This window comes from Diabrotica virgifera, chromosome 4 (genome assembly GCF_917563875.1).
Source record: "Diabrotica virgifera virgifera chromosome 4, PGI_DIABVI_V3a".
Taxonomy (NCBI): domain Eukaryota; kingdom Metazoa; phylum Arthropoda; class Insecta; order Coleoptera; family Chrysomelidae; genus Diabrotica; species Diabrotica virgifera.
In genome coordinates, this window is record NC_065446.1 from 243,897,522 (window position 1) to 243,918,120 (window position 20,599).

Consider the following 20,599-nt stretch of genomic DNA (forward strand, 5'->3'; position numbering starts at 1 on the left):
AGGCATGGGATAAAAAAAATTATTTGAAGAAAGTGTATTTTTTTGTTCTTCTTAATGGTGGTTCAGGCTCGTTTTTAATATTGTATTTAGTTATAGAGTAATTTCCACATACTAGCATATTTCTCAAATTAGGCTCTGCACCGCCATTCTTTACTATATTACGAATATGTGTGCCAAATATCTCGACAAAATATTCAAAATTAAAGCCGCAATCTTGGAAAGCGTTTTCCGTATTAGTGCGGCCGATATGTGAAACAATTGCACATTTAATGATACAACCATATAATTTGGACCACATATACTACACATATTAAGGTTCAAATTTAGATATAAGGCCATCTCATATTTTGCCTTTTACAAAAATGGCGGGCATTCAAAATGGCAGCTATACATATGTGTTTAATATTACCATAACTTTTAAACGAAAAGTCCGATTTCAACCAAATTTGGTATATAGGTTCTTTTTTTGATTTACAAGATGGATTTGGTGAACCAGAAGAATAGGTTTACCAGAAGTTGTGTTTTTACTGGTTTGCTTATGTAAAAATATGTTTTTTTTTTTCAATTTTTTCCCTCTGTATATATTAATTTTTCAAAAAGGTAATACCGTAATTGAAAAGAGCGTAAAAATACTTTGTAGAAAATATTTTAAACTTTTTAGTTATGTTAATTACCATTTAATAAATGCATAATGTATCTTCACATGTACCTATGTGTGGCAGATTCGTGCAAATATTATAAGAATTATTGTGCATTTAATGGTAGAAGAATTTAATGTAGACCACATATACTACACACATCAAGGTTCAAATTTAGATATAAGGTCATCTCAGATTTTACCTTTTCAAAAAATGGCGGGCATTCATATGTGACGGGCAATGGCGACTATACATTTGTGACTAATAGCACGATAACTTTTGAACGAAAAGTTTGATTTCAACCAAAATTAATATATAGGTTCTTTTTGTGCTGTGTAAGACCAAGGTCTTGAACCGGAAGAATCGATTTACCAGAAATTGTGTTTTTGCTGATTTTTATGTAAAAACATGGTGTTTTTTTACCAATTCTTTCACCCTGTATATATTAATTTTTCAAAAAGGTAATACCGGCGTTGGAAAGAGCGTAAAAATATTTTTTAGGAAATATTTTGAACTCTTCAGTTATTTTAATTACCAATTTATAAATGCATAACGTATCTTCACATGTACCTATGAACCTATGTGCGGCAGATTCTTGCAAATAATATAAGAATTATTGTGCATTTAAAGATAAAAGCATATAATTTGGACCACACACACGACACATACAAATATTCAAATTTAGATATGAGACCATCTCAGATTTTTTCTTCTACAAAAATGGCGGGCATTCAAAATTAATCTGCCACATATAGGTACATGAGAAGATACGTTGTGCATTTATTAAATGGTAATTACCATAAATAAAAAGTTCAAAATCTTTCCTAAAAAATATTTTTACACTCTTTTTAATGGCGGTATTATCTTTTTGAAAAATTAATATATACAGGGTGAAAGAATTGAAAAAAAAAACAACATATTTTTACATAAAAACAGTAAAAACACAACTTCTGGTAAACCGATTCTTCGAGTTCAAGACCTCGACCTTATTCATCAAAAAAAGAACATTGATGCCAAATTTGGCTGAAATCGGACTTTTCGTTAAAAAGTTATCGTGCTATTAGTCACATATGTATAGCCATCATTTTGAATGCTCGCCATTTTTCTAAAAAGCAAAATCTGAGATGGCCTCATATCGAAATTTGAACTTTTGTATGTGTAGTATATGTGGTCCAAATTATATGCTTCTACCATTAAATGAATAATAATTCGTATAATATTTGCACGAATCTGCCACACATAGGTACATGTGAAGATACGTTATGAATTTATTAAATGGTAATTAACATAACTAAAACGTTCAAAATATTTCCTAAAACATATTGTTACGCTCTTTTCAATGGTGGTATTACCATTTTGAACACTTAATATATACAGGGTGAAAAAATTGAAAATAAATTATTTACATAATATAAAATATTTTTACATAAACAACCAGTAAAAACACAACTTCTGGTAAACCGATTCTTCTGGTTCATTACACCCATCTTGTAAATCAAAAAAAGAACCTATATACAGTGGAACCTCGATAACTCGGATTAATCGGGACCGCAGCCGATCTGGGGTATCTAAAATCCGGGTTAGCCGGAGAATATGGTAAAAATTAATAAAATACGGTATACTTACAGATAAACTTCCGCAAACGGAAGCGAACAATACAAGACTCTGTACTACATACAATACAGTCACAACGATGTTATGTTATTCAAGAACAGTGAAAACTAAAGACCATTGTTTATAAAATAATTTTTTAAATAGTCTTTCCTTAACAATGCTAAGACATTTTGAAATAAAAAGGAATACTACAGACAGGTGCCTGTTGTTTCTGCCGGCGTGTGCCATGAGTCATTTTTACTATCGTATAGTTCAAATTACACAAATACACATTATCTCTCAAATATTATATTACATACATTTTTATTGTTGAAGTGTTTGTTTGATAATTAACTATTTTGATGGGAAATAAGCCACAATTAAATTGAAAAATAATTTTATTAACGTTTCGACGCCCAAATCGGGTCGTTGTCAAAATACAAAATGTTGAAAATCAAAATGTTTGTCTAATGAAAATCGGTCCGGGTTAGCCGGACTTCCGGGTTATCGGGGTTCCACTGTACCAAATTTGGTTGAAATCGGACTTTTCGTTCAAAAGTTATGGTAATATTAAACACATGTATAGTCGCCAATTTTGAATGACCGCCATTTTTGTAAAAGGCAAAATCTGAGATGGCCTCATATCTAAATTTGAACCTTTATATGTGCAGTATATGTGGACCAATTTATATGCTTGTATCATCAAATGTGCAATTCTCATAATTTTTGCACGAATCTGCCGCACTATATTGATGAAGCGCTACTGTAACCTCTTAAGACCTTGATTAGATAAAATACCAAGTGTTCTATATGGTTGAACTCGTATTGAAGTGAGGATTCAACGATAATCTACAGGGTGTTGCATTAAAAAACCAACCACATTCTGAAAGTATTTTCTGTTGAAATTATTATAAAATAAATATTATAGGAAGCGAAAGTGGCCAAGTCGGAAGCAGAGAAATGCCAAAAACTTGTAGCGGAATTGAAAGAGACCAGTGCACAGAAACAAAAATTAATCCACAGGATGGAGAAGAAATTAATGTTAGTGATCCGTGAACGAGACAGTTATAGACTACAGTTGGACTCTTACGAACGGGACCTTACTATGTATATATCAGTACCAACTACTGGAGCTGGTAGTACGTCTAGTCAATCGCAGAAAGAAAGAATTGATAATTTGGAGAAGATTGTTGCGGATTATAGAGATCTGGTAACCAAATTGGAAGGGGATTTGGAGGTTGCACAACCCAACCTACATGCAGGTAAATTATTCTTTACTAAATAGGCCTGGATCCCTCGTGCCAAAAAAAGTTTATTAATAGCAAGCTGAAAATTTGTTAATAGCTTAACGGTGTCTAGTCGGACAAACTTTGATGGACGGGAACACTGGAACAGAAGAAGTATTAATTGTGGAACAGATTACAGGTTTCGAACGTCAGACTACAAAATCGTCACATATAATTTGTCGGACAAAACTTCCAATTGATTTGTTACAGTTTCATTAAACTCTCATGCAAAAATCAGACTGTTATTTATCTCCAACATAATTCCTGTCATTTGACATGTTCTACGTGTCGGACTTAAAAAAATGCCCAACATATTTGTCGGACAAATATTTTTTCATAAAGTTTGTTATTGAATAAACCTAAAAACAACCTGCTAGTTTTCACTATCATAATCTTGTCAGGATGACAAGTTCCACAATTAAAACTTCCCACGTTCCAGTGTTCCCATGCATCAAAGTTTGTCCGACTAGACACCGTTAATATTAACAAATTTTCAGCTTGCTATTAATATAATACAATAACTTTTTTTGGTTCGCGGGATCCAGACCTAAAATCTCATAATAGGGGATCCGAATATAGGTCGACCTGCACTTATCTGCTTTCCGGATGAAACATTTTTTTTATTAAATTTCATACGTAGACAAATAGCTATCCTTAAGGGGGGGCGTAGGGGTTGAAATCAACATTTCAAGCACATTTTTTTTTTTTTTTGAAAGTATGGTAGAATTATTTTATTTTTAAATTAGGTACCTAATTTTGCGATGCACATCTAAACTCATCATTAATTGGATCATGGTAAACAAAAAATAATGTGTGTGTACTTTGTACGCAAGTAAGAAGTTACACTTCTATTATATGATTCCAACTAAATTAATATGTACTTTAAACCGTTTATTTATAATTTATTTAAATATTAAACTAATTTTAATACTTATACTTGCCAAAAATTTTTATTAAAACAATACCAAAAATTAAAAAAATAAAATAATAAAACACACAAAAACACATTGAAAAATGCCATAAAGAAGTGATTTCTGAACAATAGTTATTTTGGCAAAAATTTTAACTAAATACGCATTTTCTGAGAAAAAAATTATATAACAAATATACTTACAATCATAAAATGTATAAAAAAATAAAAAATAAATAAAAAAAATAAAAACTTGCAGTGGGATTCGAACCCGCGTTTATTCGGGTGCTTAGGATTTGAAGTCGAAGCCTCTACTCATTTAGCCACTTACACGTACCTGTCATGTGCGAAGATACGCCAACTGAATGTTTTACTGTTTGACAGTTCTGAATTTAATCAAATTAGTATGATTTTTGTGGAATTAAAATATTAAAATACAACAAAACATAGAGTAAGAAAACTATATATTAGATGAAGATTGGTAGAAATTTTGTTGGTAATCAATTTATGTAAATCAAAGCATTACCTATATACATTTTAAAAATAGGTAAGTACCTATGTAATTTTTTATTAAAATACTGAAACATTTACAGTAATTGCGTACCTGTTGCTTTTAAAAACTATTTATAAACTTGCTTTTTTTATAAACTTGCTTTTTTCTCTGTTCTCACAACACTAAAAACTAATATGCACAACATTTGTTTACCCATAACCGACATATTGAACAATTGTTGACAGGTCATTGTAATTAGCCAATCAGAGCACGTTTAACGTTTCAGCTGCGCTCAGGACCAAGACTTTTGATGAATTCGCGCACATATAAATTTACTCCCAACGCGCCTAAAGAAGTATAACTTCCAAAAATTCAAAAAAATTTTATTAGCTCATGAGTTTCTCGAGGTAAAGCTGTCGAGTATTTTCAGTTTTATCGAGTTTGACTTTTTGATATCACTAAGAACTCAAAACAACGAATTTTTTGCAAAAAGGGTGGAAATTAACATATTCACTAATGTTAAACAAAAAATAAGCACAAAACAAAAAATATCTCGACAGCGTTACCTCAAGGAATGTCTAAAGAAAATATATACAAAAGTCCAGGTGGGTCGGTCAAGTAATTTTTGAGTTACAATGTCTACAGCCTTTGAAAAAGCAGTTTTGAGGAAAATGCGTTTAAAGTATTGTCAACTTTTATTTTCAATTTCTTTTTTGTCTGTCAAGTCGTAAAGTGATGCACACCGGAATATGTTTTTGAATCGCGGAGTAATTTAAAAATAGAATGAGAGCAGCTGCGGGAACTTGCTGCATAGTGAGTCGGAAGTAGGGAGATAGTGTTGAATATCCCTACCTTCGACTCGCATTGCAGCAGGTTCGCGCCAAGGCGCTTGAACGTAATGAGAAACTTTCAACAGCTGTTATCATTCTCTTTTGTAAATTACTCCGCAATTCAAAAACATTCCGGTGTGCATTACTTTACGGCTTGACAGACAGAAAAGAAATTGAAAATAAAAGTTTCTGCTAAAACGGCTTTTTTCAAAGGCTGTAGGCATGATAACTCAAAATCTACTTGACCGACCCACCTGAAATTTTCTATATATATTTTTTTAAACATTCCTTGAGGTAATGCTGTGGAGGTATTTTTTGTTGTATCCTTTTTTTTTGTTTAACAATAATACATAATACAGGGTGATTGATTAGTAGGGTAAAGCTCAATAGCTCAGCTATAGTAATATGTAGATAGCAATAAAAGTTAATAACAAAAATTTTAGCCACCTTTAAGCTTCACATTACAAAATTAGTTAGAATGTTACAGGGTGTTCGATACCACAGTGGCAGACCAAACTTATGTTTTTTTTTAATGGAACACCCTATATTTTATTTTAAATTCGAAATCCTGTTAACTTTTCCATCACAAAAATATAAAGGTTTGTTATGTTATACAGCGTATTTACAAAGTTATAACCAATTTTATATGAAAATCGTAACAAGTTCAACTCCCTGTATAAATAAAAATAAGCAAAACAACAATGGTTTATTAATGTCATATTTTTTAACGTATTGTCAAAATTTTCAAGAATGGTCGACATTGCTAATTTTCTTTATATCAAATACATGGTGAGTCAAAACGCAAGTACATTATTTTCTCAGTAATTTTAAATGGAACACCCTGTATTTTATATCACTATTGAAAAGTACCATTACCGTACTTTACTTTTTAGATAACATTCCCTATGTCTAAATTTATTAGTTTTCGAGTTATTTTCATTTTTCAATGGACCAGTAGCGTGGCCACCCAAATCACCAGAATTTAATAAACTGGACTGATTTTTTTGGGGTTACATTAATAATGAAGTTTATAAAATACCTCCAACAACAAGGGATGAGATGAAAAATAGAATACAAAGTGTATTTCTATGTGTTAATTTACAAATGCTCCGTAGAGTAAGTAGCTCATTCAATGATCGTTTTTAGGCGTACATAAATGTGTTAGGAGATAATTTTGACCACCTTATGTAATTAAATATTAAAAATATTTTATTAGAAGTAGCTTCTAATTTTTTCAAACATGTTTTTTTGCAAAATGTATTACTGATAAATTATCTTTCATTCTTTATTTGTTACATTATTACATTTACATACAAAAGTAGTGTTTAATTGTCTTCACAAAATATTGTATTTTGTGTTTGTGTGTGTTTTTTTAAAATCTATTACTAATTTTCTTTGTTTATTTGTTGCATTTACATAAAAAGATAGTTTTTAATTGTTTCAAAAATGTTGCATGTAGTGGTTGTGTTTTTGTTTGTAAAATGTATTACTAATAAATTATTTTTATTTCTTCATTTGCTACAGTGTTACATTGATTACCGGATTGATAATCGGTAATCTTCAATTGTCAATTCAGTCATGGCTTACTTAAAATTTAGATAAATTTAAACACCTAAAATAATTTGCTCTGAAAAATGAAAATATCTTGAAAACTAATAAATTTGGGCATAGGGAATGTTATATAAAAATTAAAGTACGTTAATGTTACTTTTCAATAATGATAAAAAATACCATTAATTCCATTTAACATTACTGAGAAAATAATGTACTTGAGTTTTGACTCACCCTGTATTTGATATAAAGAAAATTAGCAATATCAATAATTCTTAAAAATTTTGACAATAAAAAAAAATATGGCATTAATAAACCATTGCTGTTGTGCTTATTTTTATTTATACAGGGAGTTGAACTTGTTACGATTTTCATACAAAATTGGTTATAAATAATTCTTAAAAATTTTGACAATAAATAAAAAAATATGGCATTAATAAACCATTGCTGTTGTGCTTATTTTTATTTATACAGGGAGTTAAACTTATTACGATTTTCATACAAAATTGGTTATAACTTTGTAAATACCCGGTATAACATTACAAACCTTTATATTTTTGTGATGGAGAAGTTAACATGATTTCGAATTTAAAATAAAATATAGGGTGTTCCATTTAAAAAAACATAAGTTTGGCCTGTCACTGTGTTATCGAACACCCTGTAACATTCTAACTAATTTTGTAATGTGAAGCTCAAAGGTGGCTACAATTTTTGTTATTAACTTTTATTGCTATCTATTACTATAGCGGAGCTATTGAGCTTTACCCTACTAATCAATTACCCTGTATGTTGATTATCACCCTTTTTTGCAAAAAAATCGTTGTTTTGACTTCTCGAGTGATATCAAAAAGTCAAAAGTCGATAAAACTAAAAATACTCGACAGCTTTACCTCGAGAAACTCATTAGCTAATAAAATATTTTTGAATTTTTTGTTTACCGTGATCTAATGACCGGTTCTGATGTCAACCGGAAAATTCATTGTTTTTTGAGGTGTTTAAAAATTTGCCACCGTTTGCTTATTTTTCAATATTTTTCCTTGAATAAGCTATGAATTGTACTGAATTCTTCTGAATACTTTAATTTAAAAATAAAATAATTCTACCATACTTTAAAAAAAGTGCTTCAAATATTGATTTCAACCCCTACGGCCCCCCTTAAGGATAGCTATGACACGATTTTGATAGTCAACCCACGTAAGTTATTTGTCTATGTATGAAATATAATAAAAAAAATGTTTCATCCGGAAAGCAGACGACCTATATTCGGATCTTAGATTATTACTATGATAGTTCCATGTACAAAAAACAACAAAAAAAGTCCTCGAAAGCTCGAATAACTAAAAACTATGAATCAATATTAACTTATTTTTGTTTTCGACCTTATCAGACGATCATCACTAAGTCTAAGTAAGGTAAGTGACAGATAGACGAGATATTAATATTCCTCTTCGTATATTCTATGCTTTTCCCTATTACTGAGGAGATTTTGGTTGCACCATCTGATTGGTTACCATTCCCTTGGTCTTTTCCCTGGAACGTTCCCAGACAAAAATTAATCTCTAAATTATCGTTACCTCTGCGAACCACGTGACTAAGAAACTGTAGAATTGAATGCAGACATATTGTGAGCAGTCTTTTTTTATATAAGTTGGTTAAGAGTGGAAACGTTTGTCCAATGAGCTGTCCAGGGTATATGCCGGTCTATTCAACGTTAGTAGCGCTTGTTTGCGGTCTGTGCAGATTATTATGGTTTTACCGGCTATATCTTTTCGTGTTATCCCTTTTGCGCCTATGGAGATACCAGCCAGTTCAGTCCGGACTATGCTGGCATCTTTGACCATACCCCATTTTATACTAAGGTTAAGTGATCTGGGGCCTGATTCTAATTCATTTCGATGTCGCAATTTAATTTCGACTCCGCCATGACAGATGCAATTTATAGCGATTCTTATTCATTTCGATATTAGTTCCAACTGGGGATATTAACGTTATCATTTTGACACTGCTCAGAATTTGGGTTGGTCCTCCTGTTTATTGGATTTATTGGCTATGCAACCACCGCAACGTTTGTTGATAGTCTGGGCAAATTATCGAAAAAATGTCATTGTGGGAAAAGTTATTTACCAGCTATTATATTGCTAAAATCGAATCTTAAGATTGCTTATATTAGTAATATGGGGTATGACAAGTCCGCAGAAAGTGTGTTATTTTATTTATAAACAAATTAGCACTCCTAAATCTTCTTTTTTTTTCAATTAGTGCTCTGTAACTCCTAAGATTTTTCCTTTAAACCAAAAACACTCGAATAAAAATTCACCGCAATTTAGTTCTGCACAAAGTTATTTTTTTTTTTCGATTTCCTTCAACAAAAATTTTACTCGGAAAATTCGAGTTTTCACAAAAAAATCTGCAATTTTCAATTAAAATTTTAGGAAAGTAATTATTTATCAATAAATAAATTAATAAATTGGTGACATGAAAGATATTTTATAGTAGATTATATATCAGGAGGCCGGCGACATTCTCACCAATAGTTTAGCAATAATTAAAATATTAATTAAAAAATAACTATGATTTTCGTATAAAAGAGCACTATACCTATTCAACGTACTTTACAGAATTGAAATTGGACTATTTGAGCGGTCTCAGGAATGTTATAAAGAAACAATTTTTGGCTTATAAACAAATGGAACCCCTCAGAAAATATCAGATTAAATTAAGTTAACGCTGTTGAAAAGGACACGGCTTCTTCGAAGAAAAAAAAATGGAATTGAGTGGTTCCAGGTATAACCGGTCAAATTTGACCGGCATTTGCGGCAGAATTATAAACAACAAGATTTCAATCTTTGAACCATTACCTTTTTATTCCGGTCCTCTTTGTACATACAAATTTTCATATCTTTAAGACACTCATAACAAAAAAGATTTATGTCACCAAGTTATTTAATTATTGATAAATAATTACTTCCCTAAACCTAAAATTTTACTTGAAAATTAAAGATTTTGTTTGGAAAACCCGAATTTTTCGAGGAAAATTTCCGCCGAAAGAAATCGAAAAAAAAAATATCTATGTGCAGAATTAAATTACAGTGAATTTTTATGTGAGTGTTTTTGGTTTAACGTTAAAATCTTCTGAGTTACAGAGGAATAATTGAAAAAAATATTTCGGAGCGCTAATTTGTTTATAAACCAAATACACACTTTCTACGGACTTTGCATAGCTATATTACTAATATATGAAATCTTACCATTTGATTCCAGTATGTCCAATGTCCAGCAATAAAATAGCTGGTACATAATGTTCCTTGATTTATACTAATTTTCCCAGATTATTACCTTACATCTTTCATTGAGTTGATAATTCACGTTGTGAACATTCTTAATATATTTCTAATATATTCTAATATTTCTAATTTAATACTATTCTAATTCTTCCAAAACCAGCAAATTTCCATAAAACCCAGCCATATTAATACCTTTTGCTTTAGTTTTCCTTGCAAGAAACAACAAAACACATCTCCTAAACTAAACCTAACCTCGCTTTAGGCCATTCATTCATGCCCGTGTCACAATAATTTCGACTCGAAATTATAATATCAACCACTTTTTTGGAGTCGCAATTAATTTCGATAAGTCGCTATTTTGTGACTTCATTTCGTTAGTTCAACTAAAATCCACAAGGCTCGCACAGTCGCATTTCAACGTCGCCATATTGTTTACGACTTGTTTTGAGTTGAATTTTGAATTAGAATCAGGGCCCTGGAGTATATCCCGCATCCTGAGCATTCTTACATTTTGGAGCCATCAATGTATATGCAATACAAATTTACCACCTTTGACTCCATATGTTGTCTTGTTTCCATTTTGTAGGGTATGTCGAAGAAAACTCTCTCAGTTGTCCCATTCCTATATTATCAAGGTTTGCATTCGCTGAGCGCAAGCGCATCATCGTCATCAACCTCACCTCTTTGATATATATGGCTAGAGGGGTGATGCCAATCAGCAACTCCATTGCGACAGTTGGTGTTGTTTTCATGGCACCCTGTTATATTTAAGTAAGCCACCCGCTGAATATGGTTCAGTTTGTTGATCGCTGTTGCCTGTTAATTCAATAAAATTGTGGTTTGACAAGGAAAGTTTTGGGGTAGTTCTGATTTCTTCCATTATATATGTATTTTGGGCTGCTGAATCCGAATATGAGGTTTGCAGACAAAATTTCGTGACGGAATATCGAAAAAATCGTAAAATTTCTGCTTTTTCTCGATTTTTTGCTTACATCTCGAAAAATCTTAACTTTCAGTAAATGGTCTGTTAACAGAAATTAAAGTACTTAAAATTCTCTGCAAATATCAGTATTTACTTTTTTTTTTTCAGACGAACCGTTTGGTCTAAAATGCAAATTGGAAATTGCCAATTTTTAACGGTCTCGGCCAAACCCACTTTTTACATTTCAAAACTTTATTTTTTATTAGAATGCTGTCATTTGATAAATTTCTCCTAGTTTTCTGCACAAATAATAAATGTTAGTTCATATGGTATGTCTCTTGTGACAGCTTCCATGAATCTATTCCATCCTAAGAGGCCGGAAATGTCTGCTTTTCCCTTAGAGCCACAGAAGATCAGGCACAGATGGAGTCATAGTTTCAGTTGGTGTGAACATTTCCTTCAGATCTGTTATCTTGATTTCTGATAAACCTTGAGGTTTTGTCCTTTTAAAATGAATTAGTTGAAAAGCTCCCTGACTTCCATAAACCTCAGGCGCGGGTTTCGTTTTTAACCGAGGAATGGATTGGTTAGGAGCTACTGCATGTTTTGGTGCAATACAAGAAATGCCACCTATGACGTGAAAAGTGTGGTATCCGTCGATTGTATGTAGGTACGTTAAAATCAGCCTTATCGTACACCTGCTGTGTAAAGCACGGCAGGTCAATTTTCTGCGGATCGCCTACGAATACTGACACTTCCAGGCGAACAGCTTCTGTATAGGATAAAGAAAACCCCAAAGAGGAAACTACATCAACCTATTTTCTTGAGCCGTACTTTTTGTAGAGAAAACGGCCAACCCTGCAAGGAATGGTGAGACGAATTATCTGGGCCTTACTGCCGCTACAAGACTTTAAGCATGCGCGTTGCTTGTCTGAAAGTGTCAGCAATCGCAGGCGATCCGCAGAAAATTGACCTGCCGTACTTTACACAACACGTGTACGATAACACTGATTTTAACGTACATACAATCGACGGATACCACACTTTTCACGTCATGGGTGGCATTTCTTGTATTGCACAGATCCGAAGGGAATGTTCACACCAACTGAAACTGTAACTCCATCTGTGCCTGATCTTCTATGGCTCTAAGGGAAAAACAGACATTCCCGGCCTCTTAGGATGGAATGAATTCATGGAAGCTGTCACAAGAGACATATCATAATATGAACTAATATTTATTATTTGTACAGAAAACTAGTTATTACCGCAGTCAACAAACAATCAATTCACCACGTTTCTTTTACAGCAAAATAATTATCCCCTGCAACAAAACGTTCAACTTCAACAACAAATAGAAAAGCAACAGCAAGCAATCCTTGAACTAACCAAGGAAATAAGACATTTGAGAGATCTAGTACAGCAAAACACTAAATCCAACAATTAATGGCTCAAATATTTAAAATAGCTTTATGGAACGCCAATGGGATCATAAATCGGAAGAATGAAATTGAGGCATTTTTAAAATTTCACAATCTAGATATAATTCTAATATCTAAATCTCACAACATCAGAAAATAGTTTTAGAATATCCAACTATTTAATTTACAATGCTGCCCATCCAGACGCAGCAAGAAGAGCCAGTGCTGGAGCAGCTATAATCATTAGAAAGGGTATAAAACACCATATTTTACACAAGATTGAACAACCAGATCTACAAGTAGTCTCCATTGAAATAGAAGATTGGATCGGACCAATCTCGATAGCTGCTGTATACTGCCCACCAAATTATAGAGCTAACAAAAATTCTTTAAGTAATCTCTTTAACCAACTTGGTAACCGTTTCCTGGCAGGTGGAGACTATAACGCCAAACATACTAGTTGGGGTTCAAGACTGTGCGCTCCTGGAAGAGGCAGGGTACTATATCAAATCATATCAGAACAACACTTGGACCATTTGTCTACGTATCAGCCTACATACTGGCCATCAGACCCGCAGAAAGTTCCCGACTCTTTAGATTTCTTTGTTACAAAAGGGTTCTCAAGGGGATATCTAAGTATCGAATCAAATTTTGATATAGAGTCTGATCATACTCCTGTAGTAGCAACTGTACATTCAGGAATTAAAGAAACAGAGCCTCTGTCCAAGTTGCACAATTACAAAACCAACTGGCAAGCTTTCAGAGAAAGGGTTGAAGCAAATATTGAACTAAACGTATCACTAAAGTCACCAGAAGAACTAGAAAAAGAAATCCAAAATTACACAACAACGATTCAGGAAGCTGCATGGAAATCAACACCTTCACCAACAAAAGCAAAACAAAAAATTAATTGTCCAATCAATGTCAGAGAAAAAATAATTGAAAAAAGGTATCTGAGTAGAACTTGGAAGCAAACTAGACATCCAGATGACAAGTTAAGGCTCAATAGAGCAGCACGACAATTGAAGGAACTACTAAAACAATTAAAAAATAACAGCGTTCAAGAATACCTAGAAAATTTAACGCCGTCAGATGCCAGCGATTATGCGTTATGGAAGGCTACAAAAAAATTAAAACAGCAACATCGTCATATCCCACCAATTAGAAAATCCAACGGAACATGGGCCAGAACAAACAATGAAAAGGCAGAAACTTTCGGCGAATACCTAGAAGAAGTTTTCAAACCTATACCAGCTGCTGCAACAAATAACGATCAAGAAATCTACAATTTCCTACAGAACCAAACCCCGACAGGAGAAAACACACTACACGCTTCACCCAAAGAAGTTCAAAACATAATCAACAATAATCTAATAAAAAAGAAAGCACCTGGCTATGACTTAATCACAGGCGAGGTAATTAAAAATCTACCTACCAAAGCAATTAAAATGCTAACTCAATTGTGTAATGCGGTACTAAGGCTAAAACACTTCCCAATGCAATGGAAAATTGCGGAAATTATTCTTATACAAAAATCAGGAAAACCTCCAAATGAGCCCACTTCATATCGACCAATTAGTTTAATGCCAGTAATGTCTAAGATAATGGAAAAAATAATAGAAAAAAGACTTCTACAAATACTAACAGACAGAAATATGATACCCGACCACCAATTTGGCTTTAGGAAAGAGCATGGCACCGTTGAACAAGTTCACAGAGTGGTCAACGTTATAAATAAAACATTTGAAGAAAAAAGTTACTGTTCAGCAGCATTCCTCGATGTTAGCCAGGCTTTTGATAAAGTTTGGCATCAAGGACTGTTGTATAAACTGAAAAAGAACTTACCAGAGGAACTATATACACTCCTTAAGTCGTATTTATCAGAAAGATACTTTCGAGTGAAGTTTGAGTCAGCCTATACAAAACTATATCCCATCAGATCAGGGGTACCGCAAGGAAGTGTTCTGGGACCACAACTGTATCTGATTTACACAGCCGACTTACCCACAAATCGTGATATAACGACCACCACCTTTGCAGACGATACTGCAATCCTAGCAGTACACAAAAATCCCGTCGAAGCTGCTGCAAAACTCCAGAGAATATTAAATCAAATAAATACATGGGCACAAAATTGGAGAATTAAATTGAATGAACAAAAATCAAACCATATTGTTTTTACAAAATGTCACGGTGAATCACCTACAGTAACAATAAATAAGGTAATTCCCTCAGTTACCTCTGTAAAATATCTGGGCATGCACTTGGACAGGGGATTAACCTGGAGAACCCATATATGGAACAAACGGAAACAACTGGGCATAAAATTTAGTAAGCATTATTGGCTTCTAGGGCGTAAGTCTAAGCTCGCGATAAGAAATAAACTGCTAGTCTACAACACAATATTCAAATCAGTCTGGGCATATGGTCTGCAGCTCTGGGGAACAACATCCAAGTCGAATGTATCCATAATTGAGAGATTCCAGTCCAAGGTGTTACGTTCAATAATCGATGCTCCGTGGTTTGTTACTAACTGGGATATTTACAATGATCTGGAAACCAAAACCGTCAGTGAAGTGATAGTGGAGTTAAGTGCAAAATACATCGTACGTCTTGAAAGCCACGCGAATGTGCTTGCAATTAATTTGTTAGACAACAGTCAGGAAACAAAACGGTTAAAGAGACAAACACCATTAGATTTACCGTACAGACATTAATATTGTTACAGTAGCTAAGTTAATATATGTAATACAGTAATTTAATATTATCTCCATAGAGATGTGTGGCGCTGGTCACAATATCTTCATGTCATTATTTCTCAGATAAAATGTGCCTATTGTTATATGTTATTACAGATTGCCTAATAAACATAAAAAAAACTAGGAGAAATTTATCAAATGTAATAAAAAATAAAGTTTTGGAATGTAAAAAGTGGGTTTTGCTGAGACCGTTAAAAATTGGCAATTTTTAACTTGCACTTTAGACCGAACGGTTCGTCTGAAAAAAAGTAAATAGTGATATTTGTAGAGAATTTTAAGTACTTTAATTTCTGTTAACAGACCATTTACTAAAAGTTTAAATTTTTCGAGATTTGAGCAAAAGAGCGGGAAAAGCAGAAATTTTTTCGCGATTTTCAATGTTCCGTCAAGAAATTTTGTCCGCAAACCTCATATTCGGATTCAGCATCCCAAAATACATATATAAAGGAAGAAATCAGAACTACCCCAAAACTTTCCCACTAGGGAGATCGTAGAGTACAAATTAACTGAATTATGTAGCACTTCTGGTACCCAAGCAATAGCTCCGTAAGTTAGCATTGGCCTAATGACAGTAGTGCAGATCCAGGCGATCACCCTGGACGAAAGGCCCCAAGTTCGTCCGACCGTTCGCCAAGACTGTTCATAGGCAATATATGCTCTTTTAGCTCTACTAGCTAAGTGAGAGTTACATGTTAACTTCCTTCAAGGGTAATACCAAGGTATTTCAATTCTTCAAAGAAGTTTAGACTGCAATTTAGAATCCTTAGGGGCATTAAGCTCGTGATCCTTCATTTTGTGGTGTAGAGGACCTCATCTGTCTTTTTTGGATTTATAGACCATGTTTCTATTAATCTGAAAGCAACTTGTAATCTCTCACATACTTTATAAGACGTCTGCATAGGCTATTATGTAGAAACTGTTCTGTGAATTGGTCGACCAGGGTATTAGTATAGTATAGTTGCTCCAAAAGATGGCATAACCCAGACATCCAAAGTGAAAGTTATCCTTCAACACCAAATTGTTCTATATGGTCCACACAATGTCCAGAAAAAAGTCACACCATTTTGGGCTTCGGGTTTGGGGGGGAGAGGGGGGAGAAATTGATAAATTCGTAGTTTTTTAAGTTTTTCGCCAATATTTCTAAAACTATGCGGTTTAGCATGAACAACCCTCTATACAAAATTGTTCTACATTAAATTTGAAATAAAAAAGGCCCTAAGCATAATCTTTCTAAAATGAATGGTTCCAAAGTTACGGAGGTAGTATAGTATAACTGGTCCAAAAAAAGGCCTAACCCAAACATACAAAGTAAAAGTTTTCCTTCAACACCAAAATGTTCTATATGGTCCACATATTGTTCAGTAAAAAGTTACACCATTTTGAGCGTCCGGTTTGGGAGGGGAATGGGAGAGAAGCCGGTAAATTAGTCGTTTTTTTAAGTTTTTCGTCAATATTTCTAAAACTATGCTTTAGCGTAAACAATGTTATATACAAAAATGTTCTACATGAAATTTAAAACAAAAAATGTTGTATACATAATTGTTATAAAATCAACGGTTCCAGAGTTACGGAGGGTTAAAAGTGAGGTTTTCGATACTTTTTATATTTTTTGGGCAATATTTATGATATAACTATACCAAAAACCCAGACATCCAAAGTGAAAGTTATCCTTCAACACCAAATTGTTCTATATGGTCCACATAATGTTCAGAAAAAAGTCACACCATTTTGAGCGTCGGGTTTGGGGGGAGAGGGGGAGAAATCGGTAAATATAAAAAGTATCGAAAACCTCCACTTTTCACCCTCCGTAACTCTGGAACCGTTGATTTTATAACAATTATGTATAGAACCTATTTTGTTTTAAATTTTATGTAGAACATGTTTCTATAGAACATTCCTTACGCTAAAGCATAGTTTTAATAATATTGACGAAAAACATAAAAAAACTACTAATTTACCGACTTCTCCCCCCCCCCTCCAAACCGGACGCTCAAAATGCTGTAACTTTTTACTGAACAATATGTGGACCATATAGAACAATTTGGTGTTGAAGGAAAACTTTTACTTTGGATGTTTGGGTTAGGCCTTTTTTTGGACCAATTATACTATAGTACCTCCATAACTTTGGAACCATTCATTTTAGAAAGATTATGCATAGCGCCTTTTTTATTTCAAATTTAATGTAGAACAATTTTGTATAGAGGGTTGTTCATGCTAAACCGCTTAGTTTTAGAAATATTGACGAAAAACTTAATAAACTATGAATTTGCAGATTTCTCCCTTCTCTCCCCCCCAAATCCGACGCTCAAAATGGTGTGACTTTTTTCTGCACATTATGTGGACCATATAGAACAATTTGGTGTTGGAGGATAACTTTCACTTTGGATGTCTGGGTTTGGGTCTAACTATACCATACTATATCCAAAACTGTGTTCCAGAGGAGTGATGGACATCCCCTTATAACCATATCTCTAACCGAAACGTCTTCTACATTTATGCTTATTGCTCTATTGGAGAGCACTGAATATCCACTCGGCCAGTGGGACATTTCTGACATTGAGCTGTTGGGTGATGGTTGAGAATGTTGTTTTATCAATGTCTATGAGTATACCTAGAGTAGGTCATGTGATAAAACGGATCGGATCAGTAGGATCTAATGGAATGCTTGGAAGGCGCTAGGAGAATAAGGGTTGATGTGTGTGGTAAAGGATGTGTAGAATGTATGAGAAAGAAAATGACCAACGCATGGAGGGAAAACGTGATGGTATCTCTGTATAAAGATAAAGACGACATTCGGCACTGCAAGTATTATAAAAGGATACAGTTGAATGTCTCACACAATCAAGGCTGGTCCATAATGGGTTAAGAGAAAGTCTTAGTATCTTTAAACTTGCTACATAGTGAAAATAAAGAAATTGTTCAATATAAAAGATGTTTTTCTTCAGGGGCCTGATTCTAATTCATTTCGATGTTGCAATTTAATTTTGAGTCCGCCATGACAGTCGCAATTTATAGCGATTCTTATTCATTTCGATATTAGTTCCAACTGGGGATATTAACGTTATCATTTTGACACTGCTCAGAATTTGGGTTGGTCCTCCTGTTTATTGGATTTATTGGCTATGCAACCACCGCAACGTGTGTTGATAGTCTGGGCAAATTATCGAAAAAATGTCATTTTGGGAAAAGTTATTTACCAGCTATTTTATTGCTAAAATCGAATCTTAAGATTGCATATTATGGGGTATGACAATTCCGCAGAAAGTGTGTTATTAATTTTATAAACAAATTAGCACTCCTAAATCTTCTTTTTTTTTTCAATTAGTGCTCTGTAACTCCTAAGATTTTTCCTTTAAACCAAAAACACTGAAATAAAAATTTACCTCAATTTAGTTCTGCACAAAGTTTTTTTTTTCGATTTCCTTCAACAAAAATTTTACTCGGAAAATCCGAGTTTTCCCAAAAAAATCTGCAATTTTCAATTAAAATTTTAGGAAAATAATTATCTATCAATAATTAAATAAATTGGTGACATGAAAGATTTTTTATAGTAGATTATATATCGGGAGGCCGGCGACAATCTAAGCAATAGTTTAGCAATAATTAAAATGTTAATTAAAAAATTTCGGTCGAAATAATAACCAGACAGATTATGATACACCAAAATAACTATGATTTTCGTGTAAAAAAGCACTACATAATATACCTATTCAACGTACTTCACAGAATTGAAATTGGACTATTTGAGCGGTCTCAGGAATGTTATAAAGAAACAATTTTTTGGCTTATAAACAAATAGAACCCCTCAGAAAATATCAAATTAAATTAAGTTAACGCTGTTGAAAAGGGCACGGCTTCTTCTTCGAAGAAAAAAAATCCAATTGAGTGGTTCCAGGTATAACCGGTCAAATTCGACCGCCATTTGCGACAGAGTTATAAACAATAGGATTTCAATCTTTGAACCATTACCTTTTTATTCCGGTCCTCTTTGTACATACAAATTTTCATATCTTCAAGACACTCATAACAAAAAAGATTTATGTCACCAAGTTATTTAATTATTGATAAATAATTACTTCCCTAAAATTTTAGTTGAAAATTAAAGATTGTGTTTGGAAAACCCGAATTTTCCGAGGAAAATTTCCGCCGAAGGAAATCGAAAAAAAAATATCTGTGTCGAATTAAATTACAGTGAATTTTTATGAGACTGTTTTTGGTTTAACGTTAAAATCTCCTGAGTTACAGAGCAATAATTGAAAAAAAGATTTCGGAGCGCTAATTTGTTTATAAACCAAATAGCACACTTTCTGCGGACTTTGTATATCTATATTACTAATATTTGAAATCTTAAGATTTGATTCCAGCATGTCCAGCAATAAAATAGCTGGTACATAATTTTCCTTGTTTTATATTAATTTTCCCAGATTATTACCTTACATCTTTCATTGAGTTGATAATAATTCACGTTTTGAACATTCTCAATTGTTATATTTCTAATTTAATACTATTCTATCTAATTCCTCCAAAACCAGCAAATTTCCATAAAACCCAGCCATATTAATACCTTTTGCTTTAGTTTTCCTTGCAAGAAACAAACAAAACACATCTCCTAAACTAAACCTAACCTCGCTTTCGGCCATTCATTCATGTCCGTGTCACAATAATTGCGACTCGAAATTATAATATGCTTTTTCTCATGAGGATCTTTCAGTGCGTCACAGTTTTTCGATTTCTTTCTAACGCATTAAATTGTATGTGACAAAAAAACGCACGTCGGTGATTACATTTCGTCGGTGACATTTATAACATTTATGCTAGTTGTCAATAGATGGCGCTATAATCGAAAAAAAATTATTTACTAATTATATAATATATCTACGAATATAATCTGTACAATTTATAAGACTATACAAAT

The 20,599-nt window shown here is 33.1% G+C and overlaps 1 protein-coding gene across 2 annotated transcripts in view; it reads left to right on the forward strand.

The window, feature by feature from the left end:
* Positions 1 to 20,599, forward strand: part of LOC114347497 (mitotic spindle assembly checkpoint protein MAD1) — a 44,842-nt gene that overhangs the window by 22,960 nt on the left and 1,283 nt on the right. For both annotated transcript variants that reach the window (XM_028298201.2, XM_028298194.2), the window contains exon 6: positions 3,160 to 3,493. In XM_028298201.2, coding sequence (XP_028154002.1) covers positions 3,160 to 3,493 — 334 coding nt within the window. The remainder of the gene's footprint in view (positions 1 to 3,159; positions 3,494 to 20,599) is intronic.